This window comes from Microtus oregoni, unplaced genomic scaffold, assembly GCF_018167655.1.
Source record: "Microtus oregoni isolate MIOR12 unplaced genomic scaffold, Mior012 000020F_ref0000438, whole genome shotgun sequence".
NCBI classification, from domain to species: Eukaryota; Metazoa; Chordata; class Mammalia; order Rodentia; family Cricetidae; genus Microtus; species Microtus oregoni.
Window position 1 is genome coordinate 6,776,465 of NW_024543079.1, and position 21,115 is coordinate 6,797,579.

At 50.2% G+C, this 21,115-nt stretch overlaps 1 protein-coding gene across 5 annotated transcripts in view; it reads right to left on the reverse strand.

Moving 5' to 3' along the window:
- Positions 1 to 19,386, reverse strand: part of Tox2 (TOX high mobility group box family member 2) — a 117,211-nt gene extending 97,825 nt beyond the window's left edge. Inside the window, exon 1 of one of the 5 annotated variants that reach the window (XM_041670053.1) lies at positions 18,965 to 19,386. In XM_041670053.1, the coding sequence (XP_041525987.1) occupies positions 18,965 to 19,075 (111 nt within the window). In that variant the 5' untranslated portion in view covers positions 19,076 to 19,386. Of the gene's footprint in view, positions 1 to 17,577; positions 17,703 to 17,735; positions 17,821 to 18,964 lie in introns of those variants that run through there. The other 4 variants (XM_041670054.1, XM_041670057.1, XM_041670058.1 and 1 more) reach the window with 4 other exon arrangements.
- Between the last annotated feature and the right edge of the window lie 1,729 nt (positions 19,387 to 21,115).

A 21,115-nucleotide genomic window follows, 5' to 3' on the forward strand; every position in this document is an offset into this window, starting at 1 on the left:
CTAATGTGAAGACGGGAATAACAGCCCCTTCCTGGGGCTAGTGTGCAAAGGCGTACAGGTCTGTAGGTGTTACCTATGGGAAGAGTATGGTACAAAATAGGAGGTTCATAAACATCACCCCTAAGAATGACAGCCCCCATACAAGGCTCTCCCTGACACCTGCCCAGCACAGGTGAGGAAACTGAGGCTCAAAGCACATTTGAATTTCTGTCTTCCCTGTCACAAGGATCCAGCACACAGCCAGGTCACTCGACAGAGATTTCCCATGACCTACCAGGAATCAGTCGTGAGCACACATGGACCCTGCACTGTCTTCGTCTACAAAATAGGGACACAAGGAGACAATTCACAGAAACTTCAGGAAGGGCACTGGGGAGATGGCTCAGTCATTGAACTGTTTACTTTGCAAATATGAAGATCTGAGTTAGACCAGATTCCCCAGAACACACACACACACGAGAAAGATAGACAGAGACAGAAACAGAGACAAAGAGGAAAGAAATTCCATAGAGGGGTAAGGAACCTTCGGCCACGTTCAGCCATGTCTCATGGCTCTTTCCTCTGCTCAGGAATCCAGAGTGGAGCTCTCCGTGGATCACATCTCATGGAGAGACTCAGGAAAGCCCCTGAAGGTCTAAAGGAAACGCCAAGGCTGAGGGGGCAGAGGCAGGGGCGAGTCGAGCAGGAAACAATAGCATCCCTGGGCACCAACACTGGAGCTAATTGAAAAGGAAACCATCAGAGCAGGTGTGCCCACAGTAGCTCAGGTTGCCCAAACCTGTTCCCACCCCTGCTCCCTCTGCTGATGCTGCAGCCTTAATAGTAACGAACTAATTTTAAACCCTGTGATTACTAAGGTTGATTTCCATGGAACCTACTTTTCGCTGCACCAAGAACCTCGCAGAAGCGGTAATTGCCAAGTTCCATTTTAGCTCTGTCGCACCCAACTGTCGGTGCTAAGGCAGCTGCTACGTCGCCAGGTAAGCTGGTAATGAAGTCAGCTTCGGGCGTCTCATTTCACAATATTGTGATGTCTCTGTCAGCACCTGTAAGAGCTGAGAAGCTGTGAGCTTCCATTGAACGAATTACATATGGGGGAAGTGACTGAAACCGCTTTGCGCTTCTGGGGCTCTCTGTAGAGCCCAGGCCTGCAGGGATACTGGGATACTGTGGCTGCTGAGTCCCGGATGACTCTCCCCACAAAGCCTATACTCAGGTGCACCGCACACTGCAGGCATCCTGATCATCACCCTTCGTTGGCCCCCTCATCCTTGTCCTGTATCTGGTCCTCCTCACGCTGGCGGGCATCCTCAAAGGACCCTCTTGATTTACCACGCCAATCAGGTTCCTTGCAAAGGAAATAATGAAAAGGGGATCCAATACCCACTGTTCCCATTTAAAAGCATCAATGAATCCCACTGTCCTCAAGGCCAGAGCCCAGATGGAGCTCTAACCACACTCAGCCCCACTGCCCGGCAACTGTCCCAGGGCTCCAGCCCTTTGGAGACCTGGCTTTACTGCCCAGCTAAACAGATTCTCCAGGCTCATTTCTATTGGCTCCACTGATCCTTTACAAAGACAAAAAGCTCTGTGTATCTGAGCAAAATCCCATTAGTAGAGGGGCTGGGGACATAGTGCAGTCGGTAAAATGTTAAACATGTGCATGCGTGAAGACATGAGTTCACACCTAGGCACAAGGTGGTGCACACCTGTAATCTCAGCACTGGTGGTGCGGACACTGGCAGATCCGGAGCAGGGGAGGATCAAGTTATGGCTCAAACTGAGGACACATCCCTTCTCCTGAGAGCTCGCCTCATCAGGGGCCTCCCCCAGAACCCTTGGGGTAGGCGCTGATGCTAGGCATTTCAACCTTTCACACACACACACACACACACACACACACACACACACACACACACACCTCAATGCTCTGGTCGGTCCTCCGGCAACTTCTAGACCAGCAGTTCTCACCCGATGTGCGGAGACCCCTTTGGGGTCTCATATCAGATAACGTGCATATCAGATATTAACATTATGATTCCTAACAGCAGCAAAGATAGAATTATGAAGTAGCAAAAAGAAAGTAATTGTATGGTTGGGGATCACCACAACATGAGGAAGTGAACACATGAGGAACCGTGTCAAAGGGTTGAAGTGCTAGGAAGTTGAGAACCACGGCCCTAGACCTGAGCAGTGCACAATCTCTAGCCACCCACTCCACATACTGCACCAGAATCTGCATTTTAATATGCTCCCCGCCCTGGGGGGCTCACCATCCTCATCCCGCTGTGGGGAACCGTGATTGACGTAAGTATTAGCCAAGCCTGCTACTGTGCGGTGTACACGTCTCCTTTTACCTGTGTGGATGAAAATCCCGACACTGCCCAGGTGGAAGTGTCATGTTCTTCCCACACACCTTCCTCACTCCCCAGAATTCTGCTTCTTTTCAGCCCCAGGAGGAACCAGCACAGCTAGTCCCGGTGCCTTCTAAATGCTATGCATAATCCCATCCCCCACCCTCGAGGCACGGTCCAACCTTCTAGACAGGCCCACCAAAGCCCCGTGTGGGGACACTGTGCTGCGCAGCCAAGATGTTTGCATTAGTCAATTAAAGCCTTTGCTTCCTTCTTTCAGAGAGCAGGCCCACAGGAGTCTTTGCTCCAAGGAAGAAGTCCTCATCTCGGTTAGAGATGGAAATGGGGGGAGTTCCTTTCCCCTCGAAAGTAACCCCTCTTTGGAGACCCTGATCCAACCCACCAGGGGTTGATCCCCGTCCGAGGGGTACCCATGACCTTTACAAAACTAAAAGCAATACCAGACTCCTATGTGCCGAACAGACCCCAGGGCCAGCCTGGAGGTTGCAGTAATCCAGCTGCGTGTTTGGACAGGAGCCACCCCGCAAAGCTCTGTCAACTCTGCCTGTCGCCCGAGGAGGGAAGCCCTCACCTTTGCTAATCACCCTAATTCATTTTTTATTACCGATTTTCCCTGCCTCTGTTTGCCCTCTGATTGAGGATATTACCCCAGGCATTTAAAAAAACAACAGATCAGACCACAATGGCAAACACAGCTCTTTGCGGAAATCTGCACTGACGGGCGTATAATTCCACATCACAAAGGCCTGGGGTCTGCATGGTAGGCAGCCTGGGCAAGAGGTGTCTGCGCGATTGAAGGTTTGTCCAAAGATAATGAGCTGTGTGTAGAGGGCACAAGAAAATGGGCACCTCCTCCTGCTGCAGGCGAATGTAGTCAACCCTTTTGGAAATAGAATGCCAGGGGCTGGGGAGATGGCTGAGCAAGTCAGAAGACCCGAGTTTGAGTCCCCAGAACCCATGTGAAATTGGACACAGTAGAGTGTGTCTATAACCCCTGTGTTCCTAAAGTATGAGGTGGGGGACAGATAGGACAATTCCCAGGAAGCTTGTGGGCCAGCAGTAGCAAGCAACAAAAAGATCTGTATCAAAGTGGCAGGTGAGGAGCAACAATCTACATACCCACATGCATACACGCATACACATCATACACAGAGAAAAACATGCCAACAGAAATCAGGAGTCATAGATATACCATACACTATTCTATTTTTTTTTTTAAAGACGCAGTCTCACATAGTGCAGGCTGGCATCAAACTCACTGTTTAGCCAAGGATGACCATGAACTTCTGACCCTTCTGCCTCCTTCCACATCCCAAGTGCTGGAACTATAAGGATGTGCCGCCCTACCTGGTTCATAGGGCACTGGGGACGGAACCTAAGGCTTTGCGCATGCTACATGCTCTACTAACTGACACAGTTCCCCAGAGACCTCCATGAAGCAGTGAATCTAGAAGGGTAAGAAGGGAGGAATGGGGCCTACAGACGCAATGACAAGCTAAATGACACATTGTTTCCAGGAGAAAACAAAACAAAACAAGAATGGGGCATCTTGGGCTGGAGAGATGGCTCAGAGGTTAAGAGCATTGCCTGCTCTTCCAAAGGTCCTGAGTTCAATTCCCAGCGACCACATGGTGGCTCACAACCATCTGTAATGGGGTCTGGTGACCTCTTCTGGCCTGCAGGCATACACACAGAATATTGTATACATAATAAATAAATAAATAAATATTAAAAAAAAAAAAAGAATGGGGCATCTCTGACCGACTGGGCTGGGGCACTGAATACTAAAAAGGCAAAGGGCCAACAGGAGCAGAGTTCTGGAATCCGCAGTGGGCCAGAAACAGTGATTCTGGGTAGAAAATATCACATCCATGACTCCCAGCTTAGTAAAGAGAAGGGGAACCATCTTTTCAAGACAGACTACTCACAAGTTTGCTTGCTCAACAGTAACGTTCCCACACCAGAGAGAAGTCCCCTTATCTCCAAAGGCCAGGCTGACTGTGCCCTAGATCCTCCAGTCCAAGCAACAGGGAGGTGTGTATCCCTCCTGGAAAAGCCAAGGTCACCTTGGCAGGGATGTGGGTCTGATCTGATGGCCCTTGCCTTAGAGGTCAGACATGAATTCAAAGCCAGAGGCCAAGGATTTCCACCTTAGACCCATCAGACTGGCATTCCCACTTTCCTCCCTGGCTCAGCTAGCCATGGTGGGATGCCACCAAGAGATTAGTATTGTAGATACATGAGAGTCCCAGGCTTAGCTTCTCCTGGCAAGGAGGTAGGGGAGGCCCAGAGAGGGTAAGTAAGATTCTTGGAAACACAGCCTGGATGCATTATCGGGGCATTTCTAGAAAACATCCGCCTCTTTCCTCCTTTCTTCCTTTCACGGCTTATCACTGAGCACTTATTACGTAGCAAACAACACGGCAGGTGCTAGATGTTACTCTGCTCATGAGGCAAATCCCTGGTTCTCACAATCCACTCTCCAGAGGCGAAACAGTCAAGCAATTCCACAGACAGATGCCCCCAAAGGAATGTACTACATGGACGGAGAAGAGGGCAACCATGTCAGGAAGCAGAGTGCGACAAGAGGCTAAAGCTGAGCCTGAAGGGTGGGACTGTGCCAGTCTCCGTGTGAGGATGCAGGGTGGGACATTCCAGGCAAGGTCAGACGGCACAGTGGCATGAGAACGGCCACAGGGCAGGCAGCAGGGATAATAGGAAGGCGGTAGCAGAGCTGACTGTGTTTCCAGAAGGGAGCTTGGAGCCTGGGGCTCAACCCAAAGTAGCAGAGGTGAGTTTTGAAAAGCAGGAAGTGTCTAGACCCCCTGCGAGGATGCTGCACGGGGAGGTTCAAACAGAGCTCTAAGAGGACACAGTTTAGGGCTGTGCAGCTCTGAGCCATAACTCACTTCTGCACGCAGAGTAGATGGACCTGATTCTGTCACGGGAAGATCTCCGCAAAGGCTCCATAGCCCTCCCAGCATGCAACACTCAGTCACCGGACAGAAACTGTCTCTGAACTGCTTTGAGAGCTGAAGGTCTTGGGCTGTCATGCAGGAGGTGGTTGCCTTTCAGATAAACAGGACAGCAACACCAAACAGGGCACCAGAGAGAAAACTGTCCTGGGGACGCCTGGACCCGTAAGTGCTGACTTATTGTTAACACCAAAACAGACAGACCTCTGAGAGTTCAAGATCAGCCTGGTCTACATAGCCAATTCCAGGATAACCACCCTGGTCCTGGAAGACAGGACCCAGGGTCTTTTGTCACTGCATAGGGCTCCATCTGAAAGGACAGAAAAATGACCCTCGGAAGTGTGACAACATTGCTGATACTCTATTATTTGGTTCTTATCTTGTTTAAAATCAAAGCCCGGCACTTGGGCATGTGCAGTTTGAAAACGGAACTTGAGTTAATGCTGCCAGGTGCTTAAACATGAGATCATACCTTACTGGATTTCATAAAGAGGCAAACACTGCTGCTTCCGTTTTGGAGATGGGGAAACTGAGGCCTGGAAATAATGGATAGCTTTCCAAATGCTCCCCTCTCTATCCTCACCCCTGACCCATTCATCACCTCTGTGCCTCTACATCCACTGTTCCTTCTACCTGAGTGACTGCCACCCAGGCTCCAATCACCAGCAAGAGCAGACATGCATCCTTCTCACCGTCTGCCTCTGGCCTGGCTGATGATCTGTGGTTTCCTGAGTTATAATACCTAATGCCTACTATGCACATTTGAAATCACCCTTGTCACATATCTAATAAGACAGAAGCTCCTACAGGGTAGGGGCCATATATGACTCACCCATCTATACCTGGCACCTGCCACAAAGCCGTGGACATAGTGACCTGGATATGGATTTTGGATGGTGGGATGAATGGGTGAGGAAAAGGTAAGTACACTGACTCATATAAAGTGTTGCATCCAAGTAGGACTCCAGGTGAGTACGATAAAGCCTTGGACAATGTATGTGCATGTGTATATGTATATATGTATGTATGTGTGTGGTATGTGTTCATGTATATATCCATGTATGTTGGGTTTTCATGTATATGTTATTCGTGCATGTGGTATACTCCTATGTGTGTGTGTGTATGTCTCATAGAACTCAACCAGAAAATGTGCTATGCACATGCAGTATAAAGCATCCTGTGGACTTCAATTTATTCCTCCAAAGCAGACTGAGATTCAGCAGTTAAAGCACCTGCTATGTAAGCATAGGGACCTGAGTTTGATCCCCAGCACCCATGTGAAGAGCCAGGTTTGCCTGGAATCCCAGCACTGGGGAGGAGGAGAAGAGGGGGCATTCCCGAGACTTTTTGAACAGCTAGTCTAGACCCAGGTTCAGTGAAAGACTTCCTCACACCCACATGTGCCTGTAAACTGCATCCATATGCATACCTGTGCACACACGCGTGCTTTTGAGTGTGTGGATGCGTGTATGTGCACCACCTTTGAATAAATGAAACAGCAAATACAGTTTAAGATCAACCACCCCACATCTCTCTCTGCCAAGAAAATCCTATGCTGTGAATTGGCTGTGAACCCACTGGAAGCAGATGCTCCTTGGTCAGTGTGCTCACAGTGTGCTGACGTGCACCCAGAAAGGGAGACGCCATCTACAGAAGACAACTATCTGATAAAGTAGCCATACTGCGGGGTTTCCTGAGCACAGTGACAATTGTACTGCAGTGCCCCTTAGGGGGACCCTGGCAACTAAGGGGACATGTAGCCGCTGTGAAGGACAGGATTTGAGGGCAAGGTGGCTCCCAAAACACCTGCCACGATGTACTCATCCCGCTGTACTGCCTGGACTAACATCCAGAGGGAGGTGACAAAGGAGAAGATATTCTGATCCCACTATCTCTGGGACCCCTTCAGGACAGAATATCTCCTGTGGAAAAGAGCAAGCTGTGGCTCCCATTATAAGTGCTTCCAAGACACTAGTGCCAGATGCCCAGATGCCTCATCAGGGTTAGTCTTGGGAGTTAGGTCTGAGTGTGTGATTGAGGCTTCCTGGGGGCACTGCAGTGAAAAGCTTCTCGCATTCTCTCCTGAAAATGTAAACTCCTGGCTGGAGGCAATACTCGCTGCTGCTCTCCCGAGGGGCACGTGACCTGAGCAGCCCCAAGTAGCAAAGAATGAGCTAGAAAACAACCGCTCTGATCTCCCAGAGATCTCAACACCAACATGAGGTGAGAGTACAGTACTAAGAAAATGGGAATCAGGAGACTGAGAAATAGGTTCAAGGTCACAGAGCATCAGCCTCAGACCCAGAAGATGAACCCAGGAACTTCATCCGTCTCACGGTCACATGTGCTCCGCCACCTGGCTTTGCAAAGTTAACTGAGCTGTCAAGTGGGCACAGAGAACAGAGGAAGCATGGGGCTCCAGGAATCACCCATGGGGCTGTCATCAAAAGTTTGCAGGATGAACAAGCAAGCCCCGAAGCCCAGGGCCTACCTCCCTCTCTCGAGAAGCCAGGTCCATCCGAAACACTACACAGCACAACAACAAAATTTATGCATGAGATTGACCTGGGGTTAACTCTGGAGTCAGAATCATTTCTAACAGGTTTCTGAATCATTCTGAAAATGAGGCCCAGCTTCGAGATAAGCACGCTTTTAATTAGTTCTAATGTGAAAGCCACCTTTTGACAAATGAGGCCTGAAGTTGAGACCGAAGGCAAGGGGCCCGGCTGGAGCTGCCAGACCCCTAGAAGAGAAAGTTCTACAACGGGAAAAGCAAGAAGCAAACAGCACACAGGCCTCTGCACATGCACACACGGATACACGCACATAGTGTGGCTGCACGCACACTTGCACGCACAATACCTACACACACGAATACACACACACACGCCTCTCAGGAGGGAGCTTCATGTGGAGGCCACCCACAGAGAAAGACAAGGCCGGTTCCTCTGCCACCTGCAGTACTACAGCTATTTGAATCAGTTTCCCCGCCTACAAGTGGTAACGGGTCAGTAAATGATTTGTGCTTATTTATACCTTACTTTTCCCCACCAAAAAAAATACCACAAAATTTCAAACAAACTCACTAAGCAGGAACCAGGTACTTTAGGCAGCTGCTAAACATACTTTCACCTTCTCCCCTTGCTTATTATCCCAACAGAATGACAAAAATAAAAACCTACCTACCTTAATCTATCATAGATAAAGTAGAGGTAAATATATATGCCCTCATAACGCATATATGGTCACAATTCAGATACAGATCTGTATATTGGAGAATCCAATTGGTCCATTAGAGCCCAGAGGGCAGCAGGAAGACGACAGCTATCGGAAACACTGAGATGCCACTGGATATAAAGACGTTAACCTGGGAGCCCTAAGGAATGTGCACCCCAACCCACAGTCCCTGGTAAAATGCTCCTAATCCAACTCTGTAAAGTTCCAAGAGAGACAGCTGAGGATGGGAACTGGGCAAATGAAGAGATCCATGCATTAGTTCAAAGCCTTTGAACACTGGCTTGGCCCCAGCCTACAGCTAAAGACCAACCATACCTTATATTTTTGCTGTGAACTCAGATGAAAATAACATACGTGGTAGATGTCACCACAGATGAAAATAACATAAATGGTGGAAATCACTGCTGGCCCAGAACATCGCTTCCTTACCCCAGCACAGCCGGTACCTTGGCCCTCATCATACACCACGACAGAGCCTTTCCCGTGCATTATAATTCTCTCTGTAGCATCCCTGACCCCCACCGACTAGATGGCAGAAGAACCCCTTTCCCATGAGCTATGACAACCAGAAATATTCTAAAACTGTGCCCTGGTAGAGAAGCCCCAACCTGGGAACTCAAACACATAGCAGGGGCTGGCAGGATTGCGGGGCTAGGTTTTCAACCCAGTACTTCAGCCCCGAGTGTTCCTGTCGGTAAATGCCGTATCTGCACAGTTGGCAGTCACTGTATTTACACAGACCCAAACCTACAGGGTGATTTATCACCTCAGCTTGGGAGAAGCAATAAAAACATATGGTCGGTAATTATTAACTTAATGAGTCATGGTAAATGGTAATTTTATATCTTAGAGAGAAGATGTTGTGTAACACAGGGTGATAAATTTTGATCAATTACTTTGATGCTTAAAACTTGCTACGGTGCAATTGGGATTTCTGGTGCCTTCTGGAGCGAGCTGGAAGATCAGGGCTTTACGGTGCATGTTGCTGCTGGATTGCTGGCTTTCTCAGCGACATGGTGAACTTTTCTAGAGGGCCTACTGTGTGCTTGGTGCTGAGAATTCAGGATTGGACTGAATTTTCAATCCTGAATCCTGAATTCTCAGCCACTCAATGAGAAGGTTTGTATTTACCAGATGAAAGACCGTATGGATCTGTGATCTACTGAGTCAAACTGTAAACCAACAAGCACACAAAAAATCACCAGGGGCAGTGGCAGCACTTGACCCTTGGGAAGATGTCACATAGCTGCTCTCAAATGGGAGTGGGGTTGTGTGGAGACATGACAGTCATGGGAGGGTGTCCCATGCAGAGGGAAAACACCTTGGGAGATCTGTCCACCCGGTGGTGAGGCCTGCCTGCAATGGGGCAAGGAAGCCCACAGGCTACACTTCAGCCTGCTTGGTTTGGAGCGGGAGGGAGCAGGGGCTGGGGAGTGTAGAGGGACAGAGGCTCCGTTTTGCAAATTCAGACCAGTCTCCATGATAGTTTCTTGGTCTTCTGCTGAAGGGAAAGTTCAACGGCCTGTGTGTGGCTCCCCTCCTTTGCCGGGAGCGCTCAACTTCTTGAATGCTGGCCCAATGGCTGGAGGGCACCAGGCCACTGGAGTTAGGAAACCTAAAAGCCAACCAGGAAGCTAGCACTGCTGTCAAGAGGGTGGCGCCAATCCCGCTGTTCAGGGAACTGGACCACTCAGTCTTAGCCTAGAGCCTGGGGAGGGAAGCATCTTTCTGCTTTGAACACGGGGATGTCTTGTAGCACTTGGGTATGTAGCGTGGACCTGGACAGTCAGGTGGCCTCTTCAAATCTCCTGTAGGTTCTGAGGGGGTTCCCTTCACCTTGGGTTTACCTGGGCTTCATGAAAACATAATCAGACCTGGAGAGCTGCCCAGGGATGGTTTATGTCTGAGGGAAGATTGGGGACATAGTGGACACCCAGAAGGAGAGGGACACATGCTTGGACAGAGGAAGAAGTTGGTCAGAGATATGAATGACGACAACCACTCACCTCTGGAGCTATAGCTGTTCCTGCTGGAGAACAGTTCCTGGTAAAGCAGCGTGTGACCCCAGAGCTGACGCTGCAGCCCAGGGTGGGTGACACTAGTGTCTGTTTCAAGGTGAGACATCTTGGAGTTGAATACCTCCTATCACAGCCCTTGTATGCCCAAGGTCACCAGCCCAAGCCATGGATACACTAATCACCCCGCTTGTTTTCCCTGCCACCTAAAGAAGGGAATGGATGCTGGGAGGAAAGCCAGGCCCCACCCTTCATAGAGACAAGAGCGGACCCTCAATGGCCGAACTCTGGTGCTCTGTTTCGAGGGGATGAAAATGAAAGTGTGTCTAGCTGCCATGAGGACTGTGATCTCCAACCCTCAGACACGAGCTGCTGATTTGCCATTTGACAGAGAAGAGACTGGACCCCCGAATAACTTCTCTGTGTTCCTGACATTTGAGGCAGCATGTAATTCCAGGTCTGCTGCGTTCCACAGCCATCCCACACTGGACAGCAATCTTGGGACTCTAAGAAACCAAGGAAGCAAAAGAGATGACCCAAAGGAACGACAGGCAGCCACACGGCGGAGGATCTGGGGAACCTGTGCAGTGTGCCCCAGACCCAAGTGCTCCATCACGGCCGGCTGCTGCACTCACTAGGCACCATCCTCTGGGCTGCCTCATGGGACAGTTCTGAACCCCATCACTCAAAATCACTTGGACCCTGCTCTGCTCTAGACTGCAGGCTTCCCACAGTCTTCAGATTCTGGGGCAACCAGAGACTGAGTTCCTCTAGCATAGAGGCAACCGGGCAGCCCTACACTCAGTCGTTCCCTCATGCCCCGAGCAAATGTCTACTGAACCCTTATCTACCAGGCCCGCTCTGGGAACACAAGAGTCCTCCCTTACCACAAGGACATCTCAAGATCCGCTCAAAAGGCCCAATGGGAGTTGCTCACTGTAGTCAAGAGGCTGGGCTCCAGGACCCTCAGGTTCGAGGGGAGGGATGTTTTCATGGCAGCAAGCCATCCTCCTCTGCCAGCTCTGTGGTCCTGGTTTGAAATAGAATCGATCACTTGCTCCCACACCTGCTCCTTCCATTAGTGTCTTTGCCACAAGGTGAGGCAGTCAAGAGGCAGCATTCAGGAGGCCCAAGCTATGTTTTCTGGACTCTCAGCCTCCAACATATATATATGCTAAATTACCTTTTTTTTAATCTTTTACCTCCAAGTTTGTTTATTTTATTTTTTTTATTGTTGAGACAGTTCCCTTATGTAGCTGAGGCTAGTCTGAAATCCAAGATAACCTCTCTTTTATAAAGTTAGGCTGCCTCAGGTATTTTGTTATAGTAATGAAAAGCAGGCTTACACGGTCTTCAAAAAGCATCACCACTGCCCCCTGGTGGAGGATCACTCCATGCACCACAATTATAAAAGATACCCAACTGCTCATTTCATTATATCTCCATACCACTCTATTCTGAAAGAGTGATGGTCACTGATTCGATTCTCCTTTGTACACAGGGAAGCAGAAACCTGGGGAAAGCTCATGACATGTTCAAAGTCTCTCAGGAGACTGGAGTGAGCCCGGTAGGCCTGGCCTGCTGTTTCGGATATATAAAAGCACAATCCTGGGAGGACCCTCTACAAGATGGGACATAAAGAGTTTCCTGCAGAGATGCTGGCCTCCTGGCAGAGCCCCTTAATTCCAGCCAGGCCATGGCTCCTCCCACAGGACCATCCCTGCCCCCTGCAGAAGGAAACCGTGCCAATCTCGCCCCCACAGATGCTGTAAAGTCCTCAGATCCCCCAAGTACAGGCTAGGCAGTAAGAGCAACCTCCACTTCATGGATTTTGCCAAACGAAGCCTCCAGTCATTCAGTATCCATGCTTTCCCACTCCCCATCCTTACCCGATCCTGGGCCCAGAACTGTGTGGGTGGAAAGCAAAATAAGTCACCCACCACCACTTACTTACTGAACCATTATAAGAAGGCACTGTGCCAAGTGCTGGGCATGGTTCCTGTTTGCCAGGAACCTACACAAAACTGTACACAAACAACCAAGCCACCACTATGCAGACTGTGACCTGTAGCAGACTGTGACCTGTAGCGTGTGACCAGCTGCAGCCTCACATGGGGCCTCATAGATGTGCAAATTCCAAGGGTCCATCCCCCAGGACCAAATGAATGGAAATCCCTGGGAGTGTGGTCCAGGAATCTGCTGTTTCAAACTTACCAATCAGAGGTGGGAGTCTGTCTCTGCGGTTGGGCTCTCCAACTGCTCCTGCAGAGAGCCAGAATTCACTCTCCATCATCCACAGGCTCACGACTGCCTGCAACTATAGCTCCAGAAGATCCAATGCCCTCTTATGGCTCCCACAGGCATCTGTACACATGTGTACACACACACACACACACACACACACACACACAAACATACATACAGTCATAAATAAAAATAAATGAAGCTCTGAAAAAAATTACCAAGTAACTCTCATTATAAACATAAATTTTTAAAATTTCAAGAGCCTGCCAGCAACCTCCCACCTTAAGACCACAGAATGGGGGCTGGGGTGATGGCTCAGTGGGGAAAGAGCTTGCCGCGTAAGCACGACGAGTGGCATTTGGATCCCCGGAACCCAGTGAAATCCAGGCATGGAGGTACACATTTATAGTCCCACGCTGGTGGGGTGGAGGCAGGTAGACCCTAGAGGGCTCTAGCCAGAATGTTGAGTTCAGTGAGAAACTGATCTTAAAATGTATATAAAGGAAGACGTCTGTCCTGATTTGCTTTCTGTTGCTATGGTAAAACACCATGACCAAACCAACATGAGGAAGGGTTTATTTAGCTTACAGATTACAGTCCATCACTGAGGGAAGAAATCTGGAGTCAGAAACTGAGGCAGTAACCATGGAGGAATGCTGCTTACGGACTCTCTCCCTGCTGGCTTGCTCAGCTTGTTTCATATACAACCCAGACCCATCAGCTAGGGGATGGCACTGCCCACGGTGGGCTGGACCCTCCCAAGTCAATTGGCAATCAAGAAAGTGCCCAGCAGACACGCTCACAGGCAAGTCTTATAGAATCAATGCCTCAACTGAGAGTCCTTCTTCTCAGGTCTAAGTGTGTGTAGCATTGATAAAAACTAACTCTAACTATGACAACACCCAGTGTCAACCTCTGCCTCCACATGTGTGTGCATCAGGGCACACACATACACACAGTCACACAAATACACACACCCTTGCAAAGCCACACACCACCCTATGCCATGGCTCACTTTAACCCTCTTGCTTACTTCATACCCAGAGACCTATTAATCATATTACTATATATTTCATCCACAGACAGATAGATAAGCTTTGAGAGCAACAATTCGGGTTTGCTTTGTTCATTGCCATAGCATTGGTTACCTAGCAAAGTTCTAACACAAAGCAGTGATCAATAAATATTTGTTGATTAAATAACAGATGATCGAACATGCCACATCCCACTCAGTAGTCACTGGGAGAGACTGGAGGAAGAGAGCAAGTGGCTGGCCACATAGTGCTCCAGGACAGTGGCACCCAGGTTAGCCTTTAAGGGGTATCAAACAGGGATAAAGGATGCCCAGAGCAGAGAGGTTAAAACCTCTTACTGGAGTAGGTGGCAGGTGGTTGATATCACCATCAACTAATCAACAGCTGGTCTGTGCCAAGCACTATCCTAGCCCACACCTCTCACTCCTGCGTCCTGAGTCTCAGAAGTAGGCAACGTCCTCCAGAAGGTGGGGCTGGAGCTGCCACTGCTCTTCTAAAGGACCCAGGTGTTGGCGGAGACTGCTTGTTCGTTCCTGGCCTCCCAGACTGGAAATAATCACACAGAATCTATATTAATTGCAACATTGCTTGGCATATTAGCTTGGGCTTCTTATTAACTTACTCTTATATCTTAAATTAATCCATTTCTATTATTTTATATTTTATCACAAGGCTTGTGGTTTACCAGTAAGGTTCTGGTGGGCAGGCATCTTTCTCCTTCAGCAGCTACAAAGGGTGTCCCTTACTCTGCCTTCTTTCCTCCTCTACCTCTGCTTGGAATTCCTGTCTTGCTATGTTCTACGCTGCCATAGGTCCAAAGCAGCTTCTTTATTAACCAATGGTAATAAAACATATTCATAGCATACAGAGGGGAATCCCACACCACCCAGGTTTGATTTCCACGCCCCACATGGTGGCTCACAACCATCTGTAACACCAGTTCAGGGGATCTGAGGCCCTCTTCTGGCCTCCAGAGGCATTGCATTCCCATCATTCTGCATATACAGACAGATAGACAAAATAACCGTACCCATAAAACAAAAATAAACAAAGCTTAAAGAAAAAAATTGAAAGAGGATACCCAGGCCCAGCAATATTAAATAATTTGCTCTTTCCACAAAGACTTGCAGAAGAGCACTCGTGGCAGGCTTTATTTACAATTTCCCAGACTGGAAACAAACCCAAATGAAGTACCAAGAGTGCTGTATCTACATGAAGCAATGTCACTCAGCAACAAAGAGGAACAAACCACACACACACACACACACACACACACACACACACACACACCAAAAGAATCTGAAAGACAGACCGAGCTAAAAAAAAAAAAAAAAAAAAAAAAAGAGGCCATACTCAAAACGCCTATGTTGCATATGAAATTCTAGGGCTTAACTGGAGTTAATAGTCCTAAATTGATCTGAAACAAACTGTGGAGATAGAAATCAGGATAGAAACCGTCACTGGGACAGTGGATGGGTGCTGACAGGGAAGGGCACAACGGGGCTTTCTAGGGTAATGGAAATAATTCTCTACCTAGACTGGATTAGTGGGTCCATGGGTGTTTATATCTGCCAAAGCTCACTTACATTTTATTAAACTTAGTCATACTCAGTAACAACAAGGAACTAGAGACCCTAGAGGTGGCTTGGTAGGTAAAGGCACCTGTTGCTAAACCTAGCAGCCTAACTCTGACTTCTAGGACATACACAGTGGAAGGAGAGAGCCTCAAGTTGTCCTCGGACTTCCATGCATGCCCACATGCCCGCATAAATACATGTATTTTAAAATTGCTTTTAAAAAGCTGTACATCATTTTCTCTAGTTCACAAAACCACACATGGAGCTATGAAGCCAGGTTCACCCTGTTAGTGGCTAACTGGCATCAGTCTGCCTTAGCTGAGTTGGGAGCTACCAACCTGGTAAAGTGCCTTCCAAAATCTGAATGGAAGGGATAATTCAAATCTCAGTGGCTGGAAATCATAGGTCCCCAGCCCCCAAACCGCAACAGAGACTCACAAAGAGGCCAGACTACTGTCCTGCCGTGACTTGAGAAACAGAAATGTAGATTCAACCTCAACTGTGCCTTTTGCCTGCTCAGTTACCCATAGGTATACTGCTCCATGACTCTGTTTCCCCATCTATGAAGCAAAGAGGAGATCAATAGTTCCCTTCATGAGATCCCAGATCCTCCATGCCAGAGGCCAGGAGCCGCTGTGCTTACCAAGCATCGATACTACATTTTTAAATGTAACATACTTGCCTTTTATCCGGTAAGCAATTTTTCTAATGCATGCTAGTGTTACCGTGATTAATAAATTACACAAGTATTCTGAAGCTAAAATGAAGCCACGGCGGCTTTTTATCATTGTGTGTTTACTCAAACAAAAAACACCAAAAGAACAGCTAGTGCCCATGACTTCAATTTAAAGAGGCTAGGAATCTCTGTGTAGAGGATTGCTAAGGGGACAGTCACCAAGGGGATGGTCGCCAAGGGGACCGTCGCCAAGGGCCCTTCCAGGTCAACTGCCCCACGGTTGTCTGACATCATTTGGGCAAATGCTTGAGAGGCAAGCCTCTTGTCTTGGCTGCAGGAACAGAGCCCCCAGTGTGTGGGCTGTGTTCTGGCTCTGTAACCCATTTTACAGACACACCGCCCCAGTGGGCTAGTACCACACCTTAGGTCTCAGTTTACCCTCCAGCTCTGATAGTGAGCCTCTGTGAGGGAGCTTGACGCTTGGACATTTTCTTTTCCACAACCTTTCTACATCAGTTTCTGGAGTCTGAAAAAAAAATGGAGTTCCTAGTCACAGTGAACCCCATGAACCATCACGGAAGGCCACAGCCCGCTGGGGAGTCTGCCAACGGGACTCTGGCTCGAGCTGAGCCAGGTGCTCCATCACCCCACCGACATCTAAGCGCATGGTCACACCTTCCGTTCAAGCATTCTAGTGGCTTGTCCCACCCCGCTATGCTCAAAACTTCTCCAGTTATGGGTCAGGGTCCTACAGCACAGATAGAAACCCAAATCTCCACCCTCCACTTCTGCGCCCTCCCCAGCGAGTTGCGATCTCGGAGGTTCTTGGTGCTGAGTCAGAGGTTTCTAAAGCTTCCGAATAAAATACGCGGAGTAGGGGTGGGGTAGGATGGGGGGGGGGCTCGGCAGAGTCCTGTTTCCCAAAGGCGGCAGTGAGAGACAGTTTGTCCCCACTCTGATGGGGTTTGCAGATACATCACCTCCAAAAGACCTCTTTTAGCTAATCTATACCTTCTCCTCAGCCTGGGTACCCAGACTTGAAGGCACAAATGCCCAGTCTCTATCTCGGCCTCTAAACCAGAGGGTGAGCCCTGTCTTACCCATTTGATGTTTTAAACGTAACAAAGCCAGAGGCATAAGATGACCCAATGCCCCATCCCTTGGCTCCTTGTAAAACTCCACTTGCTGTTTTTAATCTATTTTCCCACCACCACAGTGGAGGCGGCTCCGGAACCCGCCTTCTCTCTAAGGCACCATCCCCCTCTCAGGCTTCCAACTTTGCGGATCAGCGCACAAAAGATAATCTGCTCTCCCCTCGGCGAGATGCGTGCCGCCCACCTCCGCCCCAGGACGCCCCCAGCCTGCGCGGCTCACGCCTCCCGGACCAGGGTAAACTGCAGAGGGCTCCTGGCGGCAACCGCTCCCTTAGGGCCTGAGGACGCACTTGCAGAGGCCCAGCCCCGGAGGCCCTGGATCGGCCGGACGCTCTGCTCCCGCAGTATCCCGGCTGCACCCCTGCAGCCAGGAGCTGGGCCGACAGCCTGTGGGGAAGGGGGATAGACCCCAGAGGGTCGCGGATCCAGCCACCCGACGCGCACTCACCACGCAGCACCGCAGAGCCCGCGCGTCTGCGCCCCGACCGCCCGGAGACCCACGCGCGCTGTTCAATCCGGGCTCCGAGTGACGAAAAGCCGCTCTCGTCTCCAGCCTGACCCGGACCGACGCACAGACCCGGGGACGCACCGACCGTCTGGCTTCCCAACTAAGTTTCAAAGTTCCCTTCCCTGCGAGGGAAGAAGATTCGGACAGCGTGGCTACCCCTGACCCTGCCCGATGGGCTAGAAGAGGAGCTGGGGTCCGACTCCTCAGGTCCCAGGATCCAGGCACAGCCTCCTGACGGCGCCGCGTTACGGGGACCTGCCTGAAGTTGGGGACAGAGATCCCGGAAAAATGGGAGGTGGGGGCGGCTAGAGGTGCTTCCTCACTGCAGCCCTAACCGAAGGGACGCTAGCTCCCCGATTCAGGGAAGGGACAGGCCTTGATTGGACGCCACCAACATAGAATCCCAGGCGCCAAGGGGGCAGTGACGGCCAATTAGTAAACGGCCCAATTAGTGCGCGGCAGCGACAAGTTAAAACCCCGACGCGCGAGTGTGGACGACCAAGGGGTGGGGGTGGGGAGTGAAGGGTGCTGGAGCCCGTGACTGTCTCTGGGTGTGCCCGGGTATGACTGCGAGGCCGTCAGGGCGATTCGTAGCTGAGGCTTCTTGTCCAGGGGATGGATCAGTGTGACCGTGTGCACTTGTTGGTCATTGTGAGTGTGAGCTGGGACTGTCGGAGCTACTTCTTTGTGTGGCTGTCCCCGGTTGTCACTGGATGTGACAGCGGGTAGGAACGTGGGCAGCAGCGTTGTGTGTGCGGATGGGTGAAGTGACTTGTGTATGTTAATGTAGCCGTGTACGTGGGCGAGAGGCTGAGTGTGGTTGACGATAAATGACTGGCACGGTGACTTATGTGGGACGGTGAAGGCTGTGTGTGGTGCCGCCTGGTTGGGTGACAGAGAGTCGCTGCGCATCGGCTTGTGAATGAATACGAAGTGTGGGTGAGTGTGTCACCGTGTCGTCGTGCGGGTGGCTGTCGGGCTGACTTCTGCCTGTGATCCACAACTCGGGGCTTGTGTGTGACCGCGAGGGTAGCGGTGTGAGCGGCACGTGCCCATCGACGGGGCTGTTGTGTGCGTGTCCCCCGTGTGAGCCCCAAAGTGGCCGCGTCCGCAGCCGCGAGGTGACTCCTGCCCCACGCTCGAGCCCGGGACGCTCGGCCCCTGCCTACCTTGCCGCCTACCTTGCCGCAGTGGTAGTAGTCCAGGTGCGCCAGGCCGGCCGTCTCGGCCCCGGGCCGCGCACCGACCGCGGGCGCCGAGGGATACAGGCGGACGTCCATGGCGGGCGCGGCGGCGGCGCGGCGGCTCCCGCGGGCAGTGCCTGGGCGGGCGGCGGTGGGAGCCCTCTGCGAGCCGGTGTGCAAGCGCGGGGGGCGGGCCGGGGGCGGCGCCCGGAGGGGAGCTACGCCCTCCAGCCACGCCCTCCCCCGCCCCGCCCGCAAGCGCTATTGTTCGGGCCTCGGGCGCCGCCGAGGGCAAGGGGGCCCTGGTCCTCGTCTGGGTTGAGCAGTCGCCCGGGTCCCCGCCCAGCCCTCCGCCCCTAGTGTTACTTGCCAGTCCAAGTGAGCCTTTCCTGTCCCTCCTTTTGTCGCCAAGAGCGAGAGGAAAGAGAAAAGCCCCTAGGCCACACCTGTTTAGAAATGGGACATTTCCCACCCTAAATAATGGGGGCAGTGTCAGTTGGCACCAGGCATGCCGGGCCGGGCCGTAGGAAGTGGTGGCAGCAACACCCATCTGGAGATGGGTGCTGTCTTAACTGTCGAACTGCGCCCCTTGACTCACACGAATCTTAGACTAGTCTCTTTGCCCCCCCCCCAACACACACACACACACACACACACACACACACACACACACACACACACACACCGCTCGAGTTGATCTGAGTTACTCAGAAAGAAGCTGGGAACCAAAGTGCATAAATGTTAATTTTATATATGGGGGAAATCGAGGCAGGGACTTGCAGCATCAGTAACGGAGAACATCCAGAATTGAAAGCACTTGGACAGAGACACTGGAAAGTCCCCGCCCCTTTTAGTGTAAGAACTGAAAGGCTCCAAAGCTTAGTACAGTGGGCCGTCATCCAACACCTTCTGGACTACAGAGAAGCGGTGTGGATCTGCCTCCCTTGCCCTCTGTCAACGCATCAAACTTCTTCGGACACTTGCTAGCTGCAAGAACTGTCAGGCTCCGTCTTCTCCTCCTTTACTTCATTAACCACCATCACCACCACCATCACTACCTGCTACCCACCCTCACCGCCCCATTCAGTTTCGGGATTCTGGATTCTGAAATACTTTCTAGGTCTGTCTGGGAAGGACCACTGGAGAAAATGGCTTGAGCCTCCTGCCCACATAGAAGACAGCTAGGAACTAACAGCTCTAACTGGCTGCTTGGACTTGGCTGGTCCTAGCCAGGAGCAAGAGCCTTTGTAACCCCGAAATCCTGGCATGGCGAGATCAGTGTGGGAACTGATCTTTCAGTGGAGGTTAGAGAACAACAGAGGGAAATTACAACCCAGAAAGGAAAGAGCTTCTAAATAAACTTCAGTCATTGTTTCTAGAAATACCAGGCTCAGTCTTATCAAAAAGGAATTTCCCACAGCACCTCCCCCCAACAGATCTGGACACCCAACTAGTCTGACAGTATTGACTGAAACACATGTACACGCGTGCGTGCACACACACGCACTCACACACTCCAGTTCTCCACATCACTTTATCATAAATCAAGTATTTCACATGCTCGTGGGCTGCTTCTGCGTTCTCTGTGTCATTCACTTTTCTCTCCTTGTGCCATTAGCACACTGGATTACTCCAGCTTTGTAATACATCTTAATTTTAATATTAAGAAGAAACCCACCCACTCTTTAAGTTCTTTAAGGCTTCCTTGGCTATTGACTTTTGTACTTTAATTTAAAAAAATCAGCTGGGGTTTTTATTGTTCTCACAATAGATCTTTATGTCGATTGGGATGAAGTGAGTATTTTCGATGTGAATTACTTTTATCCATGAGCATGGTATAACCACTTATTCCAGGTTTCTTTACAAGTTCTCTCAGCAACGTTTTGTATGTAAAAGCCTGGCACATTTTTATTAGATTTACAACAGGTTTTTGTTGTTGCTGTTTTATGCTATTATCAATTATTGATTTTGTTTGTTGCTAATACGATGGTAAAGGCTTTCTAACAACTCCATAAATCCTTGGACACTCCTCCCAGAGAGCAGAGTCTAATAAGCTCCCTCCTGAAAAAGTCCGATCTTACGGAATGGGTCTTAGCAAAGAGACTTCTAGGGCTGCTAGTTCATAAAAGCTGATAC